The sequence below is a fragment of the Schistocerca gregaria genome, chromosome 7, assembly GCF_023897955.1.
Source record: "Schistocerca gregaria isolate iqSchGreg1 chromosome 7, iqSchGreg1.2, whole genome shotgun sequence".
In the NCBI taxonomy this organism is placed as follows: Eukaryota; Metazoa; Arthropoda; class Insecta; order Orthoptera; family Acrididae; genus Schistocerca; species Schistocerca gregaria.
Window position 1 is genome coordinate 468,064,434 of NC_064926.1, and position 13,346 is coordinate 468,077,779.

The 13,346-nt window shown below is 40.7% G+C and overlaps 1 protein-coding gene across 2 annotated transcripts in view; it reads right to left on the reverse strand.

The window, feature by feature from the left end:
- LOC126281583 (myosin light chain kinase, smooth muscle-like) overlaps positions 1–13,346 on the reverse strand; it is a 363,307-nt gene that overhangs the window by 105,585 nt on the left and 244,376 nt on the right. For both annotated transcript variants that reach the window (XM_049980664.1, XM_049980665.1), the window contains exon 3: positions 6,463–6,553. In XM_049980664.1, coding sequence (XP_049836621.1) covers positions 6,463–6,553 — 91 coding nt within the window. The remainder of the gene's footprint in view (positions 1–6,462; positions 6,554–13,346) is intronic.

Genomic DNA, 13,346 nt, shown 5'->3' on the forward strand with positions numbered 1-13,346 from the left:
TCTTCTCTGCTTTGCCTATCATGTGTCACGGGACGGCATGATTGTTCAGATACGTTGCTATGTGCAAATGCAAACTGTATTGTTTCTTTGTTTAGTTCAATTTTTTTTTTTTTTTTTTTTTCACATAGTAGCCTATACCCCCCCATGAACCATGGACCTTGCCGTTGGTGGGGAGGCTTGCGTGCCTCAGCGATACAGATGGCCGTACCGTAGGTGCAACCACAACGTGTGGTTCCTGAAGAGGGGCAGCAGCCTTTTCAGTAGTTGCAGAAGCAACAGTCTGGATGATTGACTGATCTGGAATTGCAACATTAACCAAAACGGCCTTGCTGTGCTGGTACTGCCAACGGCTGAAAGCAAGGGGAAACTACAGCCGTAATTTTTCCCGAGGACATGCAGCTTTACTGTATGATTAAATGATGATGGCATCCTCTTGGGTAAAATATTCCGGAGGTAAAATAGTCCCCCATTCGGATCTCCGGGCGGGGAATACTCAGGAGGATGTCGTTATCAGGAGAAAGAAAACTGGCGTTCTACGGATCGGAGCGTGGAATGTCAGATCCCTTAATCGGGCAGGTAGGTTAGAAAATTTAAAAAGGGAAATGGATAGGTTAAAGTTAGATATAGTGGGAATTAGTGAAGTTCGGTGGCAGGAGGAACAAGACTTCTGGTCAGGTGACTACAGGGTTATAAACACAAAATCAAATAGGGGTAATGCAGGAGTAGGTTTAATAATGAATAGGAAAATAGGAATGCGGTTAGCTACTACAAACAGCATAGTGAACGCATTATTGTGGCCAAGATAGATACGAAGTCCACACCTACTACAGTAGTACAAGTTTATATGCCAACTAGCTCTGCAGATGATGAAGAAATTGAAGAAATGTACGATGAAATAAAAGAAATTATTCAGATAGTGAAGGGAGACGAAAATTTAATAGTAATGGGTGACTGGAATTCGAGTGTAGGAAAAGGGAGAGAAGGAAACATAGTAGGGGAATATGGATTGGGGCTAAGAAATGAAAGAGGAAGCCGCCTAGTAGAATTTTGTACAGAGCACAACTTAATCATAGGTAACACTTGGTTTAAGAATCATGAAAGAAGGTTGTATACGTGGAAGAACCCTGGAGATACTAAAAGGTATCAGATAGATTATATAATGGTAAGACAGAGATCTAGGAACCAGGTTTTAAATTGTAAGACATTTCCAGGGGCAGATGTGGACTCTGACCACAATCTATTGGTTATGACCTGTACATTAAAACTGAAGAAACTGCAAAAATGTGGGAAATTAAGGAGATGGGACCTGGATAAACTGAAAGAACCAGAGGTTGTACAGAGTTTCAGGGAGAGCATAAGGGAACAATTGACAGGAATAGGGGAAAGAAATACAGTAGAAGAAGAATGGGTAGCTCTGAGGGATGAAGTAGTGAGGGCAGCAGAGAATAAAGTAGGTAAAAAGACGAGGGCTGCTAGAAATCCTTGGGTAACAGAAGAAATATTGAATTTAATTGATGAAAGGAGAAAATATAAAAATGTAGTAAATGAAGCAGGCAAAAAGGAATACAAACGTCTCAAAAATGAGATCGACAGGAAGTGCAAAATGGCTAAACAGGGATGGCTAGAGGACAAATGTAAGGATGTAGAGGCTTATCTCACTTGGGGTAAGATAGATACTGCCTACAGGAAAATTAAAGAGACCTTTGGAGAGAAGAGAACCACGTGTATGAATATCAAGAGCTCAGATGGGAACCCAGATCTAAGCAAAGAAGGGAAGGCAGAAAGGTGGAAGGAGTATATAGAAGGTTTATACAAGGGTGATGTACTTGAGGACAATATTATGGAAATGGAAGAGGATGTAGATGAAGACGAAATGGGAGATATGATACTGCGTGAAGAGTTTGACAGAGCACTGAAAGACCTGAGTCGAAACAAGGCCCTCGGAGTAGACAACATTCCATTAGAACTACTGACGGCCTTGGGAGAGCCAGTCATGACAAAACTCTACCAGCTGGTGAGCAAGATGTATGAGACAGGCGAAATACCCTCAGACTTCAAGAAGAATATAATAATTCCAATCCCAAAGAAAGCAGGTGCTGACAGATGTGAAAATTACCGAACTATCAGTTTAATAAGTCACAGCTGCAAAATACTAACGCGAATTATTTACAGACGAATGGAAAAACTGGTAGATGCGGACCTCGGGGAGGATCAGTTTGGATTCCGTCGAAATGTTGGAACACGTGAGGCAATACTAACTTTACGACTTATCTTAGAAGAAAGATTAAGAAAAGGCAAACCTACGTTTCTAGCATTTGTAGACTTAGAGAAAGCTTTTGACAATGTTGACTGGAATACTCTTTTTCAAATTCTAAAGGTGGCAGGGGTAAAATACAGGGAGCGAAAGGCTATTTACAATTTGTACAGAAACCAGATGGCAGTCATAAGAGTCGAGGGGCATGAAAGGGAAGCAGTGGTTGGGAAAGGAGTGAGACAGGGTTGTAGCCTCTCCCCGATGTTATTCAATCTGTATATTGAGCAAGCAGTAAAGGAAACAAAAGAAAAATTTGGAGTAGGTATTAAAATTCATGGAGACGAAGTAAAAACTTTGAGGTTCGCCGATGACATTGTAATTCTGTCAGAGACGGCAAAGGACTTGGAAGAGCAGTTGAACGGAATGGACAGTGTCTTGAAAGGAGGATATAAGATGAACATCAACAAAAGCAAAACTAGGATAATGGAATGTAGTCAAATTAAATCGGGTGATGCTGAGGGAATTAGATTAGGAAATGAGACACTTAAAGTAGTAAAGGAGTTTTGCTATTTAGGAAGTAAAATAACTGATGATGGTCGAAGTAGAGAGGATATAAAATGTAGACTGGCAATGGCAAGGAAAGCGTTTCTGAAGAAGAGAAATTTGTTAACATCGAATATAGATTTAAGTGTCAGAAAATCATTTCTGAAAATATTTGTTTGGAGTGTAGCCATGTATGGAAGTGAAACATGGACGATAACTAGTTTGGACAAGAAGAGAATAGAAGCTTTCGAAATGTGGTGCTACAGAAGAATACTGAAGATAAGGTGGATTGATCACGTAACTAATGAGGAGGTATTGAATAGGATTGGGGAGAAGAGAAGTTTGTGGCACAACTTGACTAGAAGAAGGGATCGGTTGGTAGGACATGTTTTGAGGCATCAAGGGATCACAAATTTAGCATTGGAGGGCAGTGTGGAGGGTAAAAATCGTAGAGGGAGACCGAGAGATGAGTACACTAAGCAGATTCAGAAGGATGTAGGTTGTAGTAGGTACTGGGAGATGAAGCAGCTTGCACAGGATAGAGTAGCATGGAGAGCTGCATCAAACCAGTCTCAGGACTGAAGACAACAACAACAACAACAGTAGCCTATTTTCTTTATGTAAACAAGATCTCCGTGCTTCTAACTTGACAGTCACTACTAAACTTTACACAAATTTAATATGCTGCTAATTACATTTTTTGTTGAATTTCACATTGTGTCTTTTCCTGTGGAATCGTATGAGAGACTTCTTGTATGTGTTGTAGGTCTGTGATGGAAATATCTGAAGACAGGAATAACTTAGCGAGTATTTGCAGCCATTCATTTTCATTTGTTGCTTCAGTCATGTTTCTCATGTCGATAAGAACAAATGTTGTTTGCTTCAGTGGAAAATAGCCTCAGCGAGTCCATTATTCCTGATAACTTCTAAAAGTTAGGTGGTGAAAGTTCGGTTTCTGTACCCATTGTTGCAGTAGCAGATGCTGCTATACACCGCAGACAATATTACAAACACAGTTCAGCGTGTTTCACTTGGACTATAGAGACTTAAAAGCTCAAAACTGTAGTACATAATAAGTAAACAAAACGTTTTACATTTTACTCACAAGTACTTTCAAATATAGCAAACCAAAAATATATGATTAATTTATCCGTGAAGATGACTGTACCATCAAATCCTTTTCTTCAAACCACCGCAAAATACGAAATAAAGTAAAATGGGGTATTATGATAACATATGTATTCAATGCCTACAATGTTAACACAAGTGCTTTAGGGACCCACTGAACACGAAAGCTATATCAAACAAAAAATCTACAAAAAGACCAATAAATTACCCACAGTATAATGTTTCACCGTTTTAGGGCCCTGGGGCATCGAATACTAAATAACGTTCGCAATTGTGCCAATATTTGCTAAGCATGCAGACACTGTGCAACTGCCAACACCACTAGACGAGAATGATGTTATGCCCCGCCCACCGTTGCTGCAGGGAGCTTTTAATTGGCCTGTCTAAAAAAAAAGTGGCTTGGGTTATGAAGAAGTTGAGAGATGTGATTGGATGATCTGCTATGGCAGTAAAGTACTGAGGTGTGACTGGGGAAGCCGAATATGTGTACCGCAATTGTCTTGAAAGATCTCCGATTGACCATTTTTCAAGAAGGGGATTATGGCCTTAAGAAGAAGTTGTGAAATGTAATTGGAGTCGCTTATATGTCTGTAAAATATCGAGCTATTTTTGGGAAAGCTACGTATGTGTAATGTAGGCTCTCTGATTATCCTATTTCCGAGAAAGGCATAGGAAAGGGAAGGAAAGAGAAAAGGTTATGGCGTAGGGGCTGGAAGGAGAGGGGCTAGGGCTAAAGGTTTAGAGGGGAGGGTAAAAGAGGGGAGGGTAGTGTAGCTTAGGAGAGGCGAGGGGAGTGATGACGTCATGCATTTGTATCTGCATGTATGCAACCCGACGGTTAAAGATGAAATTAGGGCTAATGTTGCCATTGCATTTCTGCCATAAACACAAACTACAACGCCTAATGCTTCCGCTGTGGCTTCTGTTGGCGGCCAATAGGCACAGGTACAGGTGCTGCACCATGCAGTGGCCATATTATAAAACAGGAATTATAAAAAAATAACTTGTCGGTACTTCGATTCATTCTTATCCATAAGAGTCTCCTACAAAGGTCTCGAAACAATGGACGGGTAACACAAATCTATCGTAAAGTAGTTATTTTGTTTAGCATTAGGTCTACAATATTGCTTTCGCCCTTTTACAATAGATGGCAGTAGTGGAAAATGGCGTTGCAGGTAGTAGGTTGCATTAGACATTTGTTAACACAACGCCATCAACATATTGCCTGATTTGTGACTGTACCGTAAAGTTATTCTCGACTGAATATGTCAGCTTACGAGTCCAGTTCTTGTAATTTTTTGGAAGATTTAACTGTCTCATTTAATTGGGGGAAATCTGCTGCTGAGGCTCAGAAAATTCTGGGTAAGTCCTTTGATGGGGCATCTGTTAGTGAAATTAAGTGCAGAGAATGGCTTCAATGCTTCAAGAACGTTGATTTTAATGTCAAGGCCGGCATGATGGTGGAAAAGAGAAGGTTTTCGAAACTACTGAAATCGACGGAAACAATCAAGAGATCGTTATCAAAAGCAACTGATGCGTTTGAGCTGAGCACTGAAGAACAAACGACCACAATATAGCAACAGACATTAAAAGGTGATTTTTCAGGATGACAGTGCTCGATCCCTCCGGCCACCGTATTCTCCAGACATTGCTCCCTCTGGCTACCATCTTTTTAGGCCAATGGCACGTGTTCTATCTGACCAACATCTTCGGTCGTATGAACAAGTGAAAAATTGGATTTCCTCAAAAGACGCGCAGGGTTTCGCGACGGGATTCGTACGTTGTCCGAAAGATGAGAGAAAACAGTGGCCAGAGACGATCAGTACTTTGAATAGTGATTTTTTTGTAGGTTTTTCACAATAAAGTCTCGAACTTCGAGAAGAAATGGTCGAAGCAAAGATGTAGACCTAATATCTGTCTCTAAATTCTCATAGTGAGCAGCAGTGGTTTTATAGGGTTAATGAAGCGCTACCGTTTTTAGTCATTTTTAAAGTGACATTGAAGGACGTTATATATGTGATGTATTAACGGCTGATGTAAAGTTAACTGGTGCAAGAATTTCATTCCTTGTGCATTTTACGCTCGTATGCTAGGCTAGATCCCATCTACTGCATCAGACAATGCTTTTTCTTCGATTACTTTTGAATTACACACATTACCTGCAACAGAAATGGCACTCTCTAAACTTTCGTTTTCGTTGTTGAGTTTCGTGATGAAGAACTACTCGGTTCCATGATAAGAAATTTCAGGATTAGTCGTTTATGTTGGGAGGGGGTTCTGTATCTGCTTACGTAGTGCGTTGACTGATACTGTATAAGTGTGATAAAGACAAAAGTCTTACGATGAACTATGTCGTGCCATCTACTGAGACAGTAGCTAGACTGGAACTGTTGTGACCGTTATTGACGACAGTTGGGCTGCTGATTGTTGGCATTCAGTCAACAGGAACGCATGCGAGTAAATATGTGTGCCGGACCGCCACAGGAGGAGCGCTCGAAAAACTGTTGCTTCCTGTAGAAGTGAGTGGAGCACTTTACCTGCCAATTTCTTCCTGAAGGTCGTAGAGATCCCGGATGTCGACGCCGCGTCGGATCTGCACGTCGCGGTACGGGAAGCTCGGCTCCACCTCTGCAACAAAAACACACAAGGAGGACGTTAATATTGGAGCTTTGACTGAAGATCGCAGATGCCAAATATTCTATTCTACATCTACTCTGTAGCGGCGTGGACTGAATTATTAAGTATTTTCTGTTACTTATTTCTAGCAAGAAACAGTTTGTACTTAAAAAAGACGAGACCAGTTTTTAAATGTTCTCCTAAAATTTTTTCGCAGACCACATTCCGTCTTACAAGGACATCTCCCTAGCTCTGGGATCGACTTTTTGAAACCAAATATACGGCAATGTAGGATAAGATCCTAGGTACCACACCCTGCAGCCATTCACCCTAGTGGACCTTCGTTCACGAGTAATTGACGAAAAATATTCGGAATTTTGCGTGATGCCCAATAAAATTAGAAAAATCAACTTATACAGACGCACTGGTGTAGTGGATAGGACTATAGCGTCACGTGTTGAAGGTGATGGGTTCAAATTTTGTCAGTTGCAGTAAATTTTTACTTTTAAATCTTTATCGAAATAATTTCTATCATCATTTGTATTCAATTAAATGATTTAACTGTAATTTTTTATTTCCATTCCTTTGTCACATAATTTTAATCATAGTATTAACTTTTTTATTTATGTAGTTTTTTCTTTGTATCACTTTTCTCCAATCAGAATTTTTGTGAATATGAATTTAATTACATTCATCTATTATAATATTCAATTATTTGGCAATTCTGATATATCAGTTAAAAACCAAAAGACGAAATAATCTATTTTTATTGACTGTGCAATGATGTGAACAATGTATTTTTCGTTACGAGCTGTGCAATTTTTTAAAATGCAGCCGAAGCTTTAAATGAAAGGAAGGTTTACAAATAAAACGAAATTCAAGCAAAGTGAGAAATACGTTTATAATAAACGAAATAATGTGGACGAAAAAATCGTGTGATAAAAGAAATTAAATCGAAATTAATGAATAACATTCATTAAAAACACACGAACAAAGATTTCAAGTGGAAACTGTGTGATAGAAAAAAAATGAGAGCAAATGCAGAAGTTGATACTATGCTAAAAATTATGTGACAAAAGAACGCAAATAAAAAAGTACATTTAAATAAATTAACTGAATAAAAATGATGATCGAATTCATTTCGACAAAGAATTAAAAAAAGAAACAAATAATTTATCGCACCTAACAAGATCCGAACCCATAACTCCCACTTCCGAAGCTAGTAGCCTATCCACTACACCACGCAACCCGTCTATGTGATACGACTTTTTTAATGTTATTGGGCATCACGCAAAATTCCGGATTTTTCGTCCTTTAGTCACAAAGTAGGGCGCTCTAGGGTGAATGGCTGCAGGATGGGATACCTGGGATATTAACTTACACAATTGCATAGATGGTTTCAAAAAATCGATCCCGCCACTGGGAACTTTTCCTTATTGGAACACAATTCCTCAACCATAAATAACTATAATTAGTTGATGCCCAAGTACAAGACGATCTCTATAGCAATGTTTGTTGATTAATAACGCATTTCGTGATGTTAGCGCATCATCAGATTAACTTAAAAAGGCAGCAGAAGCCGCATTAGACAAAATTAAAAACCATGGTAGCAGTCCATATTAAAATTATGGAAAGAATGGTTGTATCAGAAATGCAGTCATCAAACTGCAGATAAAAATCCAAGCACCAGTAGCAAACGGCGTTCAGGGCGCGTGTGCCACAACAAAGCCAATACTGCCGCCAATGAAATGTGTGTAGAGACATGGAGGAGGCGGACTACATGCTCAGAGACAACCAGGAGTGCTGATATATGGTGTCATTTCACTTCATACCAGAAGGTTGTCATCAGTGATACCATTTTAGCACAGCGCTACGTCGACGATAATCTGAGCCCCGTTTTGTATTTCTTCACGGCAAGTCATCCTGATCTTACATATCAGCAAGACAATGCCCGCCGGCACAAGGCGAGAGTTTCTTCTGTTTGCCTTCATGCTTGCCAGCCTCTACCTTGCCCAGCAAGGTCGCCGGATCTCTCACCAATTGAGAACGATTGGTGGATTTATGGGATTCGGACTATCTGATGCGCCAGTTGGACAGAAACTGGCTATATATCCCTCAGGAGGACATCCAAGAACTCTGTCAATCAGTGCGAAGCGGAATAACTGCTTGCATAAGGCTGGGAGGTGGACCAGCGTGTTATTGACTTGCTCATCCCATTTGGCTAATTCCTTTGTGGTGCGTCGTTCCTTTTCTTTTTTGTCTTAGAGTGTATTATCCACTGTCTAACGTAGCTGACCCCATAGGCCATAACCACTATAATCGTGTTTGATGATGTCGTGGGATCAACATGGGAAGACGTCGGGGTTATCTGCTGTGCAGCTCCGTGTTCAATACTGGCGGTGAAAGATATACCTTATGTCAAAGTCGTTTATGTCAGTGTATTTTCAGGACTATATTCTGTAGCATAAGAGCGCACACTAGCTTAAGTGAGCACGCATCATCACACTCCTCACTGATTGTCTCACTTTTATGATTGTAGCTCCACAGTTGTGCATTTCCATTATACAGGGTGATTCAAAAAGAATACCACAACTTTCAAAATGTGTATTTAATGAAAGAAACATAATATAACCTTCTGTTATACATCATTACAAAGAGTATTTAAAAAGGTTTCACTCAAAAACAAGTTCAGAGATGTTCAATATGGCCCCCTCCAGACACTCGAGCAATATCAACCCGATACTCCAACTCGTTCCACACTCTCTGTCCAGAACTTTTCCCTTTGCACAAACATCCATTCTCTGTAAACTGTTTATACCAACGTTTAATACACCACCTATCAGGAGGTTTAACACCATACTTCGTTCGAAATGCACGCTGAACAACTGTCGTCGACTCACTTCTGCCGTACTCAATAACACAAAAAGCTTTCTGTTGAGCGGTCGCCATCTTAGCATCAACTGACGCTGACGCCTAGTCAACAGCGCCTCAAGCGAACAAATGTACAACTAAATGAAACTGTATAGCTCCCTTAATTCGCCGACAGATAGTGCTTAGCTCTGCCTTTTGTCGTTGCAGAGTTTTAAATTCCTAAAGTTGTGGTATTCTTTTTTAATCACCCTGTATAATTAGCTGGGAAATTTTGTTGGATCCGACGTCCGCTTCTCTGCTCCGACCTTATTTCCAAGTCTTTTACCCCCACCATGTACAGTTGCCTCATCTACGAATAGTTTTCAATCAGTTTACTCTCGGCCATCCGAGGGAAATCGGCAGTTGGGTCGGAGAAATTATTTTCATAAGCGCTGCTGTTTTCAGTCGTATTTAAAGTGGCACTTGAGTACCTTACATATGTGACTTACTAACAATTCATGGCTAACTTTCCGTTACTAGTGAAGACCAGAATTTTTTTTTATTTTTTTGCAGCTTGATCGCGCAATGGCGATTATAACATTTTCTGCAGCAACAAATGGCTCTGAGCACTATGCGACTTAACTTCTGAGGTCATCAGTCGCCTAGAACTTAGAACTAATTAAACCTAACTAACCTAAGGACATCACACGCATCCCTGCTCGACGCAGGATTCGAACCTGCGACCGTAGCGGTCGCCCGGTTCCAGACTGCAGCGCCTACAACCGCACAGCCACTCCGGCCGGCTCTGCAGCAACAATTTAAATGTGAACACAGGGTAAAACACCTAACTTTTTCATATCAAATAACCCTTGACTTATTTAAATATATCTGTAATTCTTTCTCACATAGATGAAGAAAGACCAGGGGTTCAAGAGACGAACACTACCACATTTTGGTAATTTCATTAAACACTTACATACAAGGACCAAAATTAAAAAAAAATGGATAACGGTTTTTTTCTCCAGAGTAGACAATAAATTACGGAGTAAAAATCAATTCCACACTGAAATTTTCGCGCTGTTGTTGCCGTTTGAATGAATCGACCCCCGGAAATTTACTCCACTTTCCATAGAAAGTAGCAGAAACAGGAGGGCGAAACGTGATGCTAAGGCCACTGACAGAAATCTGTGTCGTCGAGAAAATAGAGAATTGATCAGTCTATAAGTCTAGCTGAATGAGTTTCACGTGTATGGCGTTTTCTTTGGCACAAAAGTGTTTTAACTTTTGTTTAGTCTAACGCTTAGACACGACGTTGCGCCTCAACCCGGCGAGTTAAATTTCCGTGAAGAATAGGTCTAAACTTCCGGGCATTGCATCATTTAAGCGGCCAAAACAAAAGCCCAGAAACCTACATATTCAATGTAGTTTCTCTCTGTAAATTCTTGTGAAACCAACAAAAGAGCAATATCACTTATATGTCTCACACTGGCCTTCTGTTACGGCGTAGGGAAAACTTAGTTCTACTAAGTTTATGCCTGCATGTCGGTGACTGATGAAATTGCAGAAATATCCTAACACCAAGAAGGAGTAGTGCGAGATAAACGATAGTTTGTAGGGGAGTTTCTACATCTCCGAGGGCAATCCAAAAAGTAAGGTCTAATTTTTTATAAGTACGTAGACCTGTTTATTTCTACTATGGTTTACATTAGTTTACAGCCTGAACATTTAGCTATTTTTCGGCATAATCACCATTTCTGTCGATGCATTTTTTTAGACGCTGTGGCAGTTTTTGTATGCCCATGTCACAGCAGCTCGCTGCCATGCTGTTCAGAAAGTTACGAACCTCTTCTTTCACCTCGTCATCGGAGCAAAATGATCTAGAGAGAATTTCTGTATGGTGCGAAAAGTGGCAATTGACACTAAACGAAGAAAAGTGCGTGTTCATCTACATGGGTACAAATAGAAATCCGATAACTTTTGGGTATACGATAAATCGCACAAATCTAAGGGCTGTCAATTCGACTAAATACGTGGGAATTACAATTACGAGCAACTTAAATTGAAAGACTACATAGATAATATTGTGGGGAAGAAGAAACAAAGACTGCGCTTTGCTGGCAGAACACTTAGAAAATGCGACAAACCCACTAAAGAGACAGCCTACATTACACTCGTCCGTCCTCTACTGGAATATTGCTGCGTGGTATGGCATCCTTACCAGGTAGGATAGTCGGAGGACATTCAAAAAGTGCAACGAAAGGCAGCTCATTTCGTGTTATCTCGCAATAGGGGTGAGAGTGTCACTGATATGATACGCGAGATGGAGTGGCAAACACTGAAACAAAGGTGGAGTTCTTTTCGGCGAGATCTATTTACGAAATTTCAATCACCAGCTTTCTCTTCCAAATGCTTAAATATTTTGTTGACAACCACCTACGTAGGGAGAAATGATCATCATAATAAAATAAAAGAAATCAGAGCTAGAACGGAAAGACTTAGGTGTTCCTTTTTCCCACGCGCCATTCGAGAGTGGAATGGTAGAGAAGTAGTATGAAAATGGTTCGATGAACCCTCTGCCAGGCACTTAAGTGTGAACCATGTAGATGCAGACGACCATGTAGCACTGTTGAGAGGGAGGACCGTCGATTTCGACGCATGGCTCTGGCGCATTGCACTGCGTCTGCAGCAGCAATTCGAGCAGCAATTGGCACCACAGTGGCACAACGAACAGTTACGAATCGGTTACTTTAAGGACAGTTCCCTGTTGCGTGCATTGCACTGACCCCAAACAATCGCCATTTGCGACTTCAATGGCGTCAAGAGAGAGCCCATTGGAGGGCGGAGTGGAGGACTGTTGTATTTTCTAGTGAAAGCCGGCATTATCTCGGTGCCAATGATGGCCGTGTATTCGTTGTGTTGCTTAGAAGGGCCTGAAATCAACCCGTTTGTGGCCTAGACACACTGGCCCTGCAGCTTTATTACGGTCCGGATGCGGTTTCGTACGACAGCGGAAGCACTCACACGGTCAACCCACGCACCCTAACTGAAAATTTGTACATCTGTCTCCTGATTCTACCTGTTGCGCTGCCATTTATGAACATAATTCCAGGGGGTGTTTTTCAACATGGTAACGCTCGCCCTCATACCGCTGTTGTAACCCAATTTGCTCTGCAGAGTGTCGATATTTTGCCTTGGCCCGCTCGATCACCAGAACGTATGAAACATCTTCGGACAACTCCAGCGTCATCCGAAACGAACCTTAACCGTCCCGATACTGAGCGACCAAGTGCAGCATGCGTTGAACACCATTCAACAAACCGACATCTGGCATCTGTACGCACAATGTACGCACGTTTGCGTTTTTCCATTCTACATTCTGGTGGTTACACCTGTTATTAATGTATCAGAATTTCCGATCTCTAAAGGCTTTTCTCGCGCTTTCGTGAACCTGTGATCTTTCAACGTTAATCACTTCAATATGGTCCTAGAAAAATGCAATCCCAGATTTTTATTATTCTATATTAATTATTTCTTGGTGTTAGAATTTTTTCCCACCACTGTGTCTCAGAGTAATTTATTTAATTCTAACTATAGTCTAGACTTTGACATAATTTATATCTTATTTGGAAGGATAGTCTTATTGAGCGGTTTGAAGACACTGAAAAATTTTCTGGAGTTTTGACCATGTCTGATAATATGTTATCTTGTTTCATAGTAGCTGCTTTGTAGCTAAGTTATGGGTGAGTGTGTGTTGGTAGCCATGTGATGCATTTATTTGTTTCTTGGTTTTCATTTAGTTCTGAAGATTCCGTTCATTAATGGGAATTTTGAGAGCTTCATGAGGCATTGAATGGCACACTGCTACTTTGTGCATGTTGGGGTGACAAGAACAAACATGTAAGCTCATACCAGTGGTGGTGGGATATACGTGTCTTTGTCTAAGTTCAAACTGTTA